The 13,112-nt window shown below is 41.5% G+C and overlaps 1 protein-coding gene across 1 annotated transcript in view; it reads right to left on the bottom strand.

Moving 5' to 3' along the window:
• PRKAR2A (protein kinase cAMP-dependent type II regulatory subunit alpha) overlaps window positions 1-12,442 on the bottom strand; it is a 63,009-nt gene extending 50,567 nt beyond the window's left edge. Inside the window, exon 1 of the mRNA XM_027701022.1 lies at window positions 12,074-12,442. Coding sequence (XP_027556823.1) covers window positions 12,074-12,323 — 250 coding nt within the window. The 5' untranslated portion in view covers window positions 12,324-12,442. The remainder of the gene's footprint in view (window positions 1-12,073) is intronic.
• Window positions 12,443-13,112: the final 670 nt, after the last annotated feature.

The raw sequence follows: 13,112 nt of genomic DNA, 5'->3' as shown, positions 1-13,112 counted from the left end.
ATTAGAAACTCCAGCATCAAGTGTCACTTCAAGCTGATTCAGAGCCTAATCTCACACATCCACATTTAAATCAGGGCGTAAGCACACTTGGATATGCCAGGCAAGGAATGTGAGTTTCACGGAATCCTGGGCTGCTTTAGATGTAACATTGCCATGTTGAGGGAGGTGGTCCTTCCCCTCTATTCAGCCCTGGTAAGGCCACACCTGGAGGAGCACTGTATCCAGTTCGAGGCTCCCCAGCACAAGAGACTCATGGACATACTGGACAGAGTCCAGCAAAGGGCCATAAAAACAATGAAGGGACTGAAGCATCTCTTGTGTGAGGACAGGCTGAAAGAGGTAGAACTGTTAGCCTAGAGAAGATAAGGCTCAGGGTAGCTCTTATCAGTACCTGAAGGGCATTGAAGGACAATGGAGGCAGGTTCTTTACATTGGCTCTTGTCCTGTCGCTGGGCACCAATGGGCACAAACTCAAACACAGAAAGGGTCCATCTGAACACCGTGAAACACTTTCTTGCTGTAAGGGTGACCATGCACTGGTATAGGTTGCCCAGATTGGTTCTGGAGTCTCCATCCTCTGAGATACTTAAAAGCCATCTGGGCATGGTCCTGGGCAACCACTCCAGGCAGCCCAGCTTACCCAGGGGGGTCAGGCAAGACAACCTCCAGCGGTCCCTCCCAAACCCAAACACTCTGTGATTCCATAAAGATGCTCCACAGCCCATTAAAACCCGCGCTTTACTTCCAGTTTAAGTTCCAATAGGCAAAGAGAAAGCAAATTGAAGTAAAATTCATCTGCAGGTACAGGTATTAAGGGACTCTCTCGTTTCAGACATCCTTTTTCCAGTAGGTAACTATAAATTTTGACAAAGCCACTGTACAAGTTTGGGGCTGTTGGGATTTCATTTGTTTGGTTAGTTTTTTTGAAGGGGGAAGAGGGAAACAGTAGGAAGGAGGCTGAGAAATAGACTGGGCTTCTACAGGTTCTTATCAGGGGCACATTCTTCATAATTGCAAACTGAGCACTTCCTGGGGCATTTTAAAAAATGTTCAGTGATGACCCTACTACAGCACACTGAACTAGTGCTTGTTCTAGTAATGCCACATAAAAGCCTATGACCATCCCCATCCTGGACAAACCTCAACATGTTTATCAGCCCTCTTAGCCAGTGTCACAAAAGGCATCTATTATGGGCTGATCAGCTACAATAACCTCTGCACCCTTCCTGTCACTGCTTTCTAGGATTTAGCACTCTCTCCCACACACATAATCACCATTGAAGACTCATTCTTGCCTGAACTGTTTGTGAATGACCTTTCTCAAACGAGTCTTTTTCAAAAAACCAACAATTTAAAGAGCTGGCTCAATTCTTCTTGAAGTCTGATTTTTACAGGTTTTTTTTCATTATTATTAAGTGCTTAAAAAAGACTGAAGACATGTTGTTGATTTGTGAAAATAAAAAAAATGTATTCAAAGAACTAGTGTTCCCATATGTGTGTGATATGTTAAAAAAGAAAAACTGAAGAAAAAAATGTATCATGTACCATACCACATTTTTTAATATCCAACACCAGAAAATGAGTTGGTCAGTTGTTTATAAAAAGTTCCAGATACACTTGCAACTGAAGTGAATTGCTTTCCAGTTAAAAAAAAAAAAAAAGGAAAAAGGCAAAACAAAAACCAACACACCAAAACCTCCACACCAACTCACAATCTGTGTCCTTGTTATATACAGATTTATCTACAGTAGAGATAGAAGAGGTGCATAGGATTTACAGAGGGAGGGTGACAGCCAGAGGACTGAGGGGTGGCACAAACTCATCAGGGAGAAGGTACAGAAGAGTATCAGGGATTCTACAAATGCATCATTAACATCTCTGGCAATTCTGGGATACTACATGTATACAATATGAAGTACTGCTTCATTACCAGTACAATATATTCATCAATAATTCACAAGTGAAGCTTGTTTCATTCAGATGTAATTTGGTTACAGCTCCTTTTAGTAAATGAAGTATAAATAAATTTGAGTAGATTCTAAATAAGTCTTTTTCAAAATTTAAAACAGTTTAAACTTATAATCTGGGCAATCTTCAGGTCACGATACAGAACCAAATGAGGAACAAAAATAACTTCTGTACCACATCTCAAAATAACGCATTTTATCACTTTTCTTCCTTCAGATTTACACTTCTAACCACGTTAAATCAACATTCAAGTTACTTAAAACATATAGCTGTAAAAAGAATCATCTCCATGTGAAAAAGTATTTTGACAGAAAACCCCCCACACATACTTCCAGTAATTGCATCCTGTGCACTTTCACAGGAAGAGGATTTTTGGGAAAGAGGAAGGGTGAAGACAGACAGATAAGTTCTGTTTCCTAAGAAGGGGTAATAGTAAAAAAAATATTAAAAAATAAAAAAAAAAATCAGCATGTTCTACCCAGACCAGTAAAAATCCTCTTTTACAGAATCACTGAATCATTCAGGTTGGAAAAGATCTTTTAAGATCATTGAGTCCAACCATAAACCCAACACTGCTACATCCACCCCTGAACCACATCCCTAAGCACCATTCCGACAACACTCGTGGATGTCAGAAGACTCCGCAAGAGCCTTGCACAAATAACATTCATTCTGACATAAAGTTTGGATGTAACCATAAAAAAAGTGAGCTGCAGCAGATGGCAAGTGCTACAAGGTTCAGCTTCCAGGTGAACTGACTTTCAGCAGCAGAACTTCTGGTCTAAAACTCCCCCCAGTCAAACGCTGCTTCATAACAAACCAACACACTGCAGATCTTTCAGCTATTATATGTTAACATTGTCTGCCCCTGAAAGCTTTGAAAAGTTTAAATCACTAGCAAAACCAGTACACCATGCAAAGTTACATTATTTCAAAGTGCCACAAAAAAATTACACAAGGCACAGCACAATGTTTCCAATGACAAGAAACTAAAAATATTATGCTCCTACAAGAATACATGAGAAACTGAAGTCCAGCTTATGGCTGCTTATGATAAAGTTATACAATCTCGAGATTAGAATTAAAAACATTATATCCAGTGATGCTTAATTGCTATACACTTCAGAAACTGGGCTCTGAACATCACCACTCCAAACAGCATTAAGCTTCAACATTTTAGAACAAGGATATTTGTGAAATCTCTCCCCTACTCTTCCCCAAAGGTGTCAAAGACAGAAGACTAAACGTTAATCTGTTTTAATGAGACATCATTCATAATTTCATAACCTGAGAAAACTTTGACTGCTACAAATACTTAAGGATTTTAATCAGAAACATTGATAACATCAAATGCTAAAAATCTGTTTCTGAACAATGATTTTCAAATAAAGAAAGAAGGAGGGAAGGAAAGAGGTAACTCCATCTTTGAATTTTCACTCCAGGGCTGTCCAGAAGACATCTTTCAGAGAGGTATCCCCCACAGCCATGACAACCTGAGATGGACCAGCAACCTGAGATGGACCAGCATGTCCTTGAGGCAGCAGTTCTTCCTGAATGGTCAAGATTAGCACAAGTGTTGCCACAGTAGTAAGTGTTTACTGAAGCCTCAACAGAAAAAATAACACAAAAATGTTTGTGTTTTTCTTTTTTAAAATTGCTTCTTTGGAAAACAGTTTTCTTCATAGGAAGCACAAAACAATATGCTGTCCCAAGGGAGGAAGAACCAAAATGGAAATGAAGGGCCATTGTGACATCCTGCTTTATAGCAGTCTGTCAATATACAATCACCAAGAACAAGGAACTTGGCACTACAGTTGATTCAAAAATGCACAGGAAAACTACAGAGCAGTTTCTCAACCCTCATCCAAAACCCATATTTTGCTCCCCACACAAACTCCACAAGTTTTTAGAATGTTCTGCAACAAGAGCAGCAGGACTTCAAGCTTTGCAATCCTTCTCTGTGAACTGCTCAAATCCACAGAAGGACAGAACAGTTTAGGCATGGAAGAACGTGCACTTCCTCTCCAACTCACAATCCTAATCCTTCTTCACACAACAGTTTAGAGAGAGATTTTGTGCCTATTTGCTCAGTTCTGCTGACAAGGCCCCTGGTCATGGACCATCTTGGTCTGGACCTCACAAACACCCAAAAAGGAGTGCAAGGTTCCAGACTTGTGTAAGATGACCTCGCATCAAAACCTGACATCATGCCAGTCCCTGCAGGCTAGAGACCATTTCCAAACAGAAGCAAAGCTGTTCTTCAAGCCACCAGGAAATAAAATGAGAGAATAGAGAGTGGCTTATCATTTTTTAAAAAATAACTCCCAAGTTTGTTGTTGTTTTTAAATTATTATAAAAGCAATGCTACAAAAGGAATATCTGCACTCCCTCCCACATGCCTTGAAGACAGATTCTTCCTAAAGATGCTTTCAAATTCCAAAGGGAATTTCCAAGTCTATGTACAGAGAACTGCCACTACTCACCATTTGTAACTTCAATATAGAATAGAAATGCCCCAGTATGGAAAGGGCTACCAGCAAAACTGCTACTGATACAATGCTGGCCTTTATTATACACAATTTAGGGTATATTTATGAAACAGAGGCCAGACCCTAGCAGCATGATAACTATAAGACAGGTTGCTTTCATCTTAATCTCCTCCCTCTTTTAAGTATCCTTCCCACTAAAGCACACAAGAGAACACTGCCATCATCACCACAGTTCTCACAACCTCACAGACAAAATACCAATGACCACAAAACAGCTGCTCGTTCTGCATAACAGATTTCTGGAGTTTCCACCCAACAGTACTTCTTTCAGATCCCTACTTTTAAAAGATCCTTTTGCACTATGGGATCTCAGAAGCATGCACTCCTTTAGTAGAATTAGTATCTTGCTGCCAGAGTCTTTTATACATCAGTGTTTTGTCCACACTCAGATTTCCCAAATTCCCCACCAGTCACTTTTCTAATACTCTTGTGATTCATTATTTACCTTGTCTGTTTAGATTACAGTGATGCATAAAGACACAAAAACTGCAGAGTGCAGAAGAGTACACACCATTTACTGGGGAACTGACAGTACCTCAGGAAAACAATTAAACCTACATGAATCAAAGAATCTTGATATATCAAAAACCACCAAACAATTGTTACTTACCAAGGAAATACTGACACAAAGCCAGGCATGGAACACAAAGAAGAACAACCAAAGGAATCTAAAGGACCATTGCAGAGGTAAGAATAACATTCCTCTAAAAGAGGAACCAATACGTTTGTGAACTATATTTGTTATTGTCTCCCTCTTCTTTCACAAAAAAATATGAATGATCATTCATGAAGCTGTAAATGTTACTAAAGCCAGTGGGAAACATTCATAGCTCATCTTGGCTACACTTCCAGTCTTCATTTGAATAATGAGCAACTGCTCTTTGTTAGACATTAATGCTTTTTAATGACTGACTGGTGAATAGCTTGAAGTGAGCTCCTTCTCTGCTGTCTCCTCCTCTTCCCCGAGATCTCCATTGTTCTATTTTAGGTAAGAGGGTACAACTAAACTTCAGTGTTAGCACAAGGGGAAGATGGCACTGCAACACTGACAGAATTGTCTCAGCGTTCTAATATTAGTTTATTAAATGAACAAAAATAGCCAAGTTAAATAGAAGCTTGTGTTCAGTACAATATCTAATACTGCAATACAATATTTTCCATTAGCTTAATTTTAGAACCAGCTAGAAGAATGCAATTTTAGAAGTTTCATACAATTTTTCTTACAATAAGCTTTTTCAATACAGAAGCAAAAGCTTTTAAGAATTCAACAATTATTTACAAAGACTAGTTATCCACTTCCTTCATAGTTAGTTACGCTCTTTTCAGAGGCCAGTAAGTAAGAGTAATAAAGTTTCTACTTGCCCAAAGTAACAGCAGGGTACTAAAACAGCAGATACTGAATCTACAGCTTAATCTATCTATACAGTTACAGCAAGTATCAAAAGCTATTTCAGGAAATATCAAGCTTAACAGTTAAGTGAAAAGTTACTAGTATGCAAGAGATTACAAATACAAATTCAAAAGAAATTTAAAACAAAAAAAAAACACTGCTTGCTTCCTTATATTTTAGGACATGCTGATCACTTAAGGCAGAACAATTATGTCAAGCCACTAAGTGCAAACTGGAATAAGATGATATCTTTCTTGAGATAGGTTGTTAAGGGCTGTCTAATAGGTGCTATAGGAATAATAGCAGAGTTATTTGTAACGTCCTGGCATCAGCACCAAGTGTATTATGTCAAAATTGCAAGAAACGTAGCTTTTACAATTAACATAGAAGTTGCTCCTTCCTGATGTAAACCAATATACATTTAGCAATATCCAGCAATAGCTGAATTTCAGTCAACTCATCTACAATTCTGTTTCTCAGCCAGTCATCAGCTTTTATCCCTTCACTTCATACTTTCAGTTCTTTTACTATCTTAGGTAAGAAAAACATACCACACATATATTTTAATTAAATTTTCATTTGTACTGAAGATTACTGATGAAACGTTCCTTCAAGCCCCACTGACCTACAATTGCTGGCTTTCTTAGACCTACATCACTTAGTTAAAAAAATTCCTAATCTCCCCTTGTCATAGAGTAATTACAATCTTAAGAGCAAATGCTGAAAAGCAATTCTATTGTGATAAACAAATATAGAAGCAAAAAGACCTCCAGACAAGAAAAAAAAACCTTTAGATGTTTTGTCCAAGTAACTAAAGAGAAGTGAGATCAGTCTTCCTTAATACTTAGTTTATCTTCAAAATTCCCCTGTGAGAACAAGATAAATATAGGGAGTGAAGTTCCATTAGTACTAACAGCAGCTACTCTACTTAATCCTTCAGATTTAAGTCAGGGAGAACTGCCTCTGCAAAAGCAAAGACGTGTGCAAGTACAGCAGCTGCACAACAGTAATCTTTCACTTGGTATTTTTATGTTAAACACGTTCAAGATACTTTGCTTTATAACTGATTTCATTGACGGAGATCAAAGAACAAATAAAACTCTAAAGCTTCTTCTATACCTTCAGGTTGCTAGCCTTGCTTACACATACAACCTTTTAAAACATAAAGCAAGCATGTGTATTTCTTTCTTTGTGTACCAAATTCAAAGGTTTAATACAGTCAGATCATAGAATTGTTTAGGTTGGAAAAGATCACTGATCAAAGATCACTGAGTCCAATCATTAACCCAGCACTGCCAAGCTCACCATTGATCTATAGCTTTTTCCTCAATCTCCCTAAAAATCTAGAGACTACTTAAGCAGAGCATAGAACAGCTTTGTTACAAATATTATTAAAAAAAAGATGCAGAACTAGTAATCATCAGATTATGAGACGGCTCACTGTGCTACCTAGACTTTAAATAGAGTAGCTCCTCTTTGGACCGGATTTGCATCATACAATGCAATTATTCTGTACAAAACCCCCAATGCACAGGAAGGCTCTTTTAATGTTATAGACAAAAAAAAAATAAATTAAAAAAAAGAGTGAGGAGGGAGCTACTGAGCTTTATTCCCAGTAAATTAACAGTTATGGAGGAATTAGGTAGGTGAAAGCACAACTAAAAAGCTAAAAGTACTTTCATTTTAAAGCTGATAGTATCTCACAGCAACACATGAATCCAAATTACGTCTGAAAACTTGAACAGCATTGTTCAGAAGGACCATTATTCTTCTTATGCTATACTGCAAAATTCTTAATATCATCCAACTCCTATCACTCAATAAGTTTCATTTTATTATGAAAATTTTCATTTTCCTGAAATTTTCATTTCAAGAAAACAGGAAGGAGTTATGCATGACTTGTGAATTGATGCAGGCAGAGCATAAATGCTTTGTGATTGATGTAAAGGAGTAACTCCTTAGGAATTCCACAGGATGTATCAGCCCAGTACAGAAAAAGAAATCATAAGCAAATGAAGCTTAAGAATAAGAAGATAAGCAATCTGAAACAGGTTTAATTTAATATTAAGCTCTTCTCTTAACAATTAAAAAGATAAATATTTCAAAGGCAGACTGAACTTTTATTCTGTATCACATTCAAGATCTAACAATGTAAAAGAGCATCTCCCTACTCCCTTCTGCTCAGATATCCTGTTGACGTTTTAAAGATGACATTTAGCAAATCCCTGAATTTTAATTGAGCAGCTCAGTGCAGAACTAAAGGATCTTTTCACCTGTCCATCCAGATTCATATGCACCATTTCCCTCCACAAAAACAGAGCATACTGAAGACGTTTATCTCAAAAGGAAAATATTAAGAATGGTTCTCTTTTGCTCAGGGAGCAGCTGAAAAGCACATAATCTTTCCTCCAATATCAAGGTGAAATCCTGAGAAGGAAAAATTTGATTTGCACTGAAATACTTGTGATTAGTTGAAACGCCTGAGTAGCTCAAGTTAGTATATAACCCCAAAAATATTTTGGTTTCACTGTTATATTTAATACCTTCAAGAACAAAGACAGTTGTTTTTACTATTACAAACCAGGAGACAGAACAGAAAGTTAATGGTGCAGCACTTTGCACCTCTGTGCAACTGCCTCAATAGACAGAGAAGGAGAGCTCCCTGCCTTCCTTCAGGTGTCCTCCTCGACAGGTTTCCCAAAGCCATGACTCAAACAGTGAACAGACCATTTCTGTGTCTTTAATTTCACAATCTCAACACATCCCTTCAGAGCCTCCTTGTTAAAAGTACAAATGTCATGGTCAAGGACACACTTTCAGAATACATATCCATCCTTGGCTACGTCCTCAACCTGATTTTTGAAGCTGTCACTTTGCACCTTTCCCAGCTCTATCAACTTGTCAATTTTGCAGTTATACGAACGAAATAAAGGCTCTGAGGAAAGATTCAAATGTAAAAATTCTCTGCCACAGCCCAGTGAATAAATGTCTCTGGAGGTTCCCCCACAACAACCATCATTTCATTTCCACACATTCCTTACAATTCACTCTGCTGAACAGCCACATCCTGATGTCCTTTAATCACATATACAAAAACAATTAAAATGAAGGATGAAACTCCAGGGGAATCAGAGAATGAACATAAACCTGGAAGTAATTTCTTAAGCATGACAAGAAAATACAAGTCTATTTTGTAGTCTAGTTTGTTTCAGTGACTTTTACCACATGGATGGAGTGCCATTATGGCAGCAAAGGAACCACTGGTGTCACTATGAGTACATGAAGACATTTGCCACATGGTTTACACCAAAGGCCAAGAGCTCCTTTTGACTTTGAGTTATTCTTGCTTCTATTACCATACTCTCTCAAAGCATACAAAAAACCCTCACATAACTTATCTAAAATGTTCTCTCACTCTTAGCATGCAGGTGCAGCCTAGTGACATGCTCAGATTTAATGCTGTGCAAGAAGGAGACACATTAAGACAAGCACATTATTTGTGCAGACATCTTTCCTACTCCCAACATATACAATAAGGGTGTATACTAATACTAGCTTCAAGTTTCCTTAGCATAATAACTCACAAAAACAACTGCTCAGTTTCATCTTCATATTTAAAAACAGCCTTGGAAATGGGTTTAAAACATCCATTTGACCTATCTCAGCAACTCTAAGGTAAGAAGGCATTAACCTAGGAAAACACAGTGAAATTAATTGTCTGTCCTAAGTTGTCAAAGATGAAAAACTGCAATCTTAATACACAGTACTCAGGTCTGTCCAGTGAGATTATCTGAGTCTCTCACTGTGTGTTTTTCTCTATTTCCAAGTGTCCTTTAAACACTAAGCAGTGTGTGAGCACACAGGATCTAGCCTTCCACAGCAAGGCGCAGCTCCTATCTATAACAGTCATCAGAGATATCAGAACCTCTGACTTAACACTTTCTCATTTTTAGAGCCTTACACGACCACAGTTACAACAGAACCCTAAATAACAAACACACAGCCATGGTTGACTGCCACCCACACTGTTGAACAATGCAAGAAAGAATCATTTCCCTGACCCTACAGAGGGATCCTCGCCTGCTGCTGAAGAGAACATGGCACTGCTCCTGCCCCAGGTCTTGGAAACCTCAAGGAGGAAACAGTATGGGCTTTCAGATAAGCAAGACAGCATTACAGGCTTGCCTAAAGGGCTCTGCCTACAACAAGTGACACTGCCATGCCTTCCTAATTTAATTTTCTCTTTGACTAAGATAGAAAGATGATAAGCAGAAACTTGAAGCAAAGGAACCACCCTTCTGTTCTGGACAGCCTCATCACGTAAAGCTGTATTTTAAAAGCTGTTTGCCACCATCATATTTCTAAATTTTTCTTTGAAAACGTTTAATTTCAGAGGATCCTTCCAGCTGTACTTGCAACATTCACCAGGAAAATTTCACATTTACTTCCCTGGAGAAGGTATTTCAAACCCTAAAACTAGATAAACTGATCACTAAATAGCAAAGGTGCATTCAAAGACATTAACAGTTCTGGTGGAGCAGGGTTTTGTTTCGGTTGGGTTTTTTTGGGCTTTTTGTGTTTAGGTTCCTTTTTTTTTTAAAGGAACATTTTTAAAAATTACATCCAATTACTACTGCAATTTTTCTAATCTGGTGCTTAATTTTAAAATAATATATTCTACAAGAAACTATACCTTTTTATATTTAGAGATGTTTGAAGACATTGCTGACTTGGTTGCAGAACAAAAAAGTCACTTGTAAATGCCATAAATCTGTGCTCATACTTGAAAATGCCATTAACTTCAACTCAGTCACTACCAGCGTCCACCTTTTTACCCTTCACCTTTCATCTTTTCTTCTTCATGCCCTAAACAGAACTTCTCTCTCATTAGAAAAAATAAAAATTCAAATACAGACAGTAATTGCAAACTGCTTTTTAATTCATTCTGACTGCACATTTCATTCTTGTCCTCTCGCATATTCCATGTCTTGTTTAGGTTGACTATTTTCAAGAACTGAAAGTATGTTTTACTTTGTAAAGCAGCCAGTCTAAAAGGGCTGCAAAAAAAACAGCCAGTGTCTCAATGCTTCCTTAATAAAAACAATTACTTGTTCTATAGCTTAATTCCTTCCTGTTTCTCTAAAACTGTTAACCAGAGAATAGGCATTAAGAGCACACTTCATTCACAAGGTGACATCCAGTAATTGGTCTAAAAGGGGATCCTCTATCAATAAAAGTCAGAAACCTTTACTCCCGTTATAGGTCAAGGGCACAAGACCTCAAATCGAGGGCACTGAAAGTTTAGGAAAAGCATGCTTTTTCTCACCTTTCCCTTCCCTTTAAACTACTTTCTAATACCAAAAGAGTATTCCGTGATTTCAGGTCCGAAATTCTGGGTGTGCCAAGTACCACCATTCACAAACATTTCAAATAACTTTTCGCACTGAAGCTCAATTACAGCCCAAATGACAAATGCTCTGCATAGCACAACACACACAGTACGTTCTGATAGAATAAAAATGGAAGTACCATAAGTGGCGTTTCATTCAGCTCAGGGTAAGGATCTTCTCTATCTTAGAGAGCATAAAGAGGAACATACAGGTGGCTTTGAATTTTAATACGTCGCGAAATAGCGAAAGTTATTTCGCTGCTTTATAATAACCACTTTAAACGCTCAACAGCGGCAATAAACAACCACAGCTTCAGTGAAAAAAAAACCCCTACACTCGTTCACAACGATTTAAAGACAGAAACGCAAGAATAAGTACAGAAGAGGTTGCACAATAACACATGATCTTCCCTATCACATGCTTGGCAGCGCGCTCGCTCCCCGGCGGTCCCCGGTCAGACCCCGGGGCTGCTCGGCCGCCCGGGGCAGCCCCGGACACCCCGGAAAGGGGCTCCGGTCGGAGGGTCAGGGCTCCCCGGGGCTCGGGCGGCGGCTCCGCGGGGACCCGCGGGGCGGGAGCGGTGTTACCGCGGGGCCCGGGCGGCGGCGGAGCCTCTTCCCCATTCAATCCCTGCCTCCCTCCGGCTCTGCCCGGGCGGCGGCGGCCGGGGTAAAGCACCGAGCGGGGCGGGGAGGCGGCCGCCGGCCCCGGGGCTGCATCCCCCGGGCGCGACCCCGCGCCCCCGGCTCCGCCTGGGCGGCGGTGCCCGCACTTACGCTCGAAGTCGGAGTCCGAGTCCTCGTCGCCGCGCTCGGGCTCCTCGTCGCCGTTGGACTCGGTCTGCATGGGCTCCCCGTCGAAGCTGACCACCCTGCGGCCGCCGCCCGCCTCCTGGTCGCGGGCATCCCGCAGGCGGGCGAAGTACTCGGCGGCGAAGCCCAGCAGGTCGGACGGCCGGTGCCGCAGCACCTCCACCGTGTAGCCCTGCAGCAGCTCGGTGAGGCCCGGCGGGATCTCGATGCTCATGGTGCCGGGCGCCCGGGAGGCCGCCTGGCCTCCCTCCCCTGCCCCCGTCCGCGGGCGGCGGTGTGGGTGCGGGCTCGGGGCCTCCGCGGCGGGCGCGGACCGACTCCCGCCGCTCCGGTCACACGAGCGCGGGGCGCGGACGGGAGGGGCGGGGCGGGAGCGGCCCCGCGGCGCAGGCGCGGAGCGGGCGCGGGAGCGGGCGCGGGGCAGCGGCCGCGCGTGCGCGAGGGGCGGAGGGGGCGCGTGCGTCACCGCGGGAGCGGCCCCGGGACCGGGAACGGGTCGGGAACCGGGACGGGGGAACGGACACGGGGGATGGGACCTGGGGACGGTGCTGGCAGCGTGTGCAGATGGTTCAGCTCTTTGGAAAACGGTTCTACCCGCGCCGTTAACCCACCCCCCTCGGTCACAGGATTGGGGCTGGGTTTGTGCCGTGTTGGGAAACGTTTGGACCAAAGCTGGCGGCGGGATGAGGGAAGGGGGGAAGGTCGGCTCGGTGACCGAGCAGGGAGGCCCCGGCCGTCGCTACCTCCTCGTTATTTTTCTCTTATTTCGCATCTGTGACCTCATACTCTCATTTCTTGTCAGAATCACAGAATCAATTAGGCTGGGAAAGACCTCTGAGATCATCGAGTCCAACCTCAAACACCACCATGTCAACTAGACCATGGCACTGAGTGCCACGTCCAGTCTTTTCTTAAGCATCTACAGGGGCGGTGACTCCACCACCTCCCTGGGCAGCCCGTTCCAATGTCTAATCACCCTTTCTGTGAAGAATTTCTTCCTAAT

The sequence above is a fragment of the Neopelma chrysocephalum genome, unplaced genomic scaffold (genome assembly GCF_003984885.1).
Source record: "Neopelma chrysocephalum unplaced genomic scaffold, ASM398488v2 Primary Assembly neopelma1_147, whole genome shotgun sequence".
NCBI lineage: Eukaryota > Metazoa > Chordata > Aves > Passeriformes > Pipridae > Neopelma > Neopelma chrysocephalum.
Note: the sequence above shows the minus strand (reverse complement) of the source record. Positions and strands in the feature narration are given on the sequence as shown.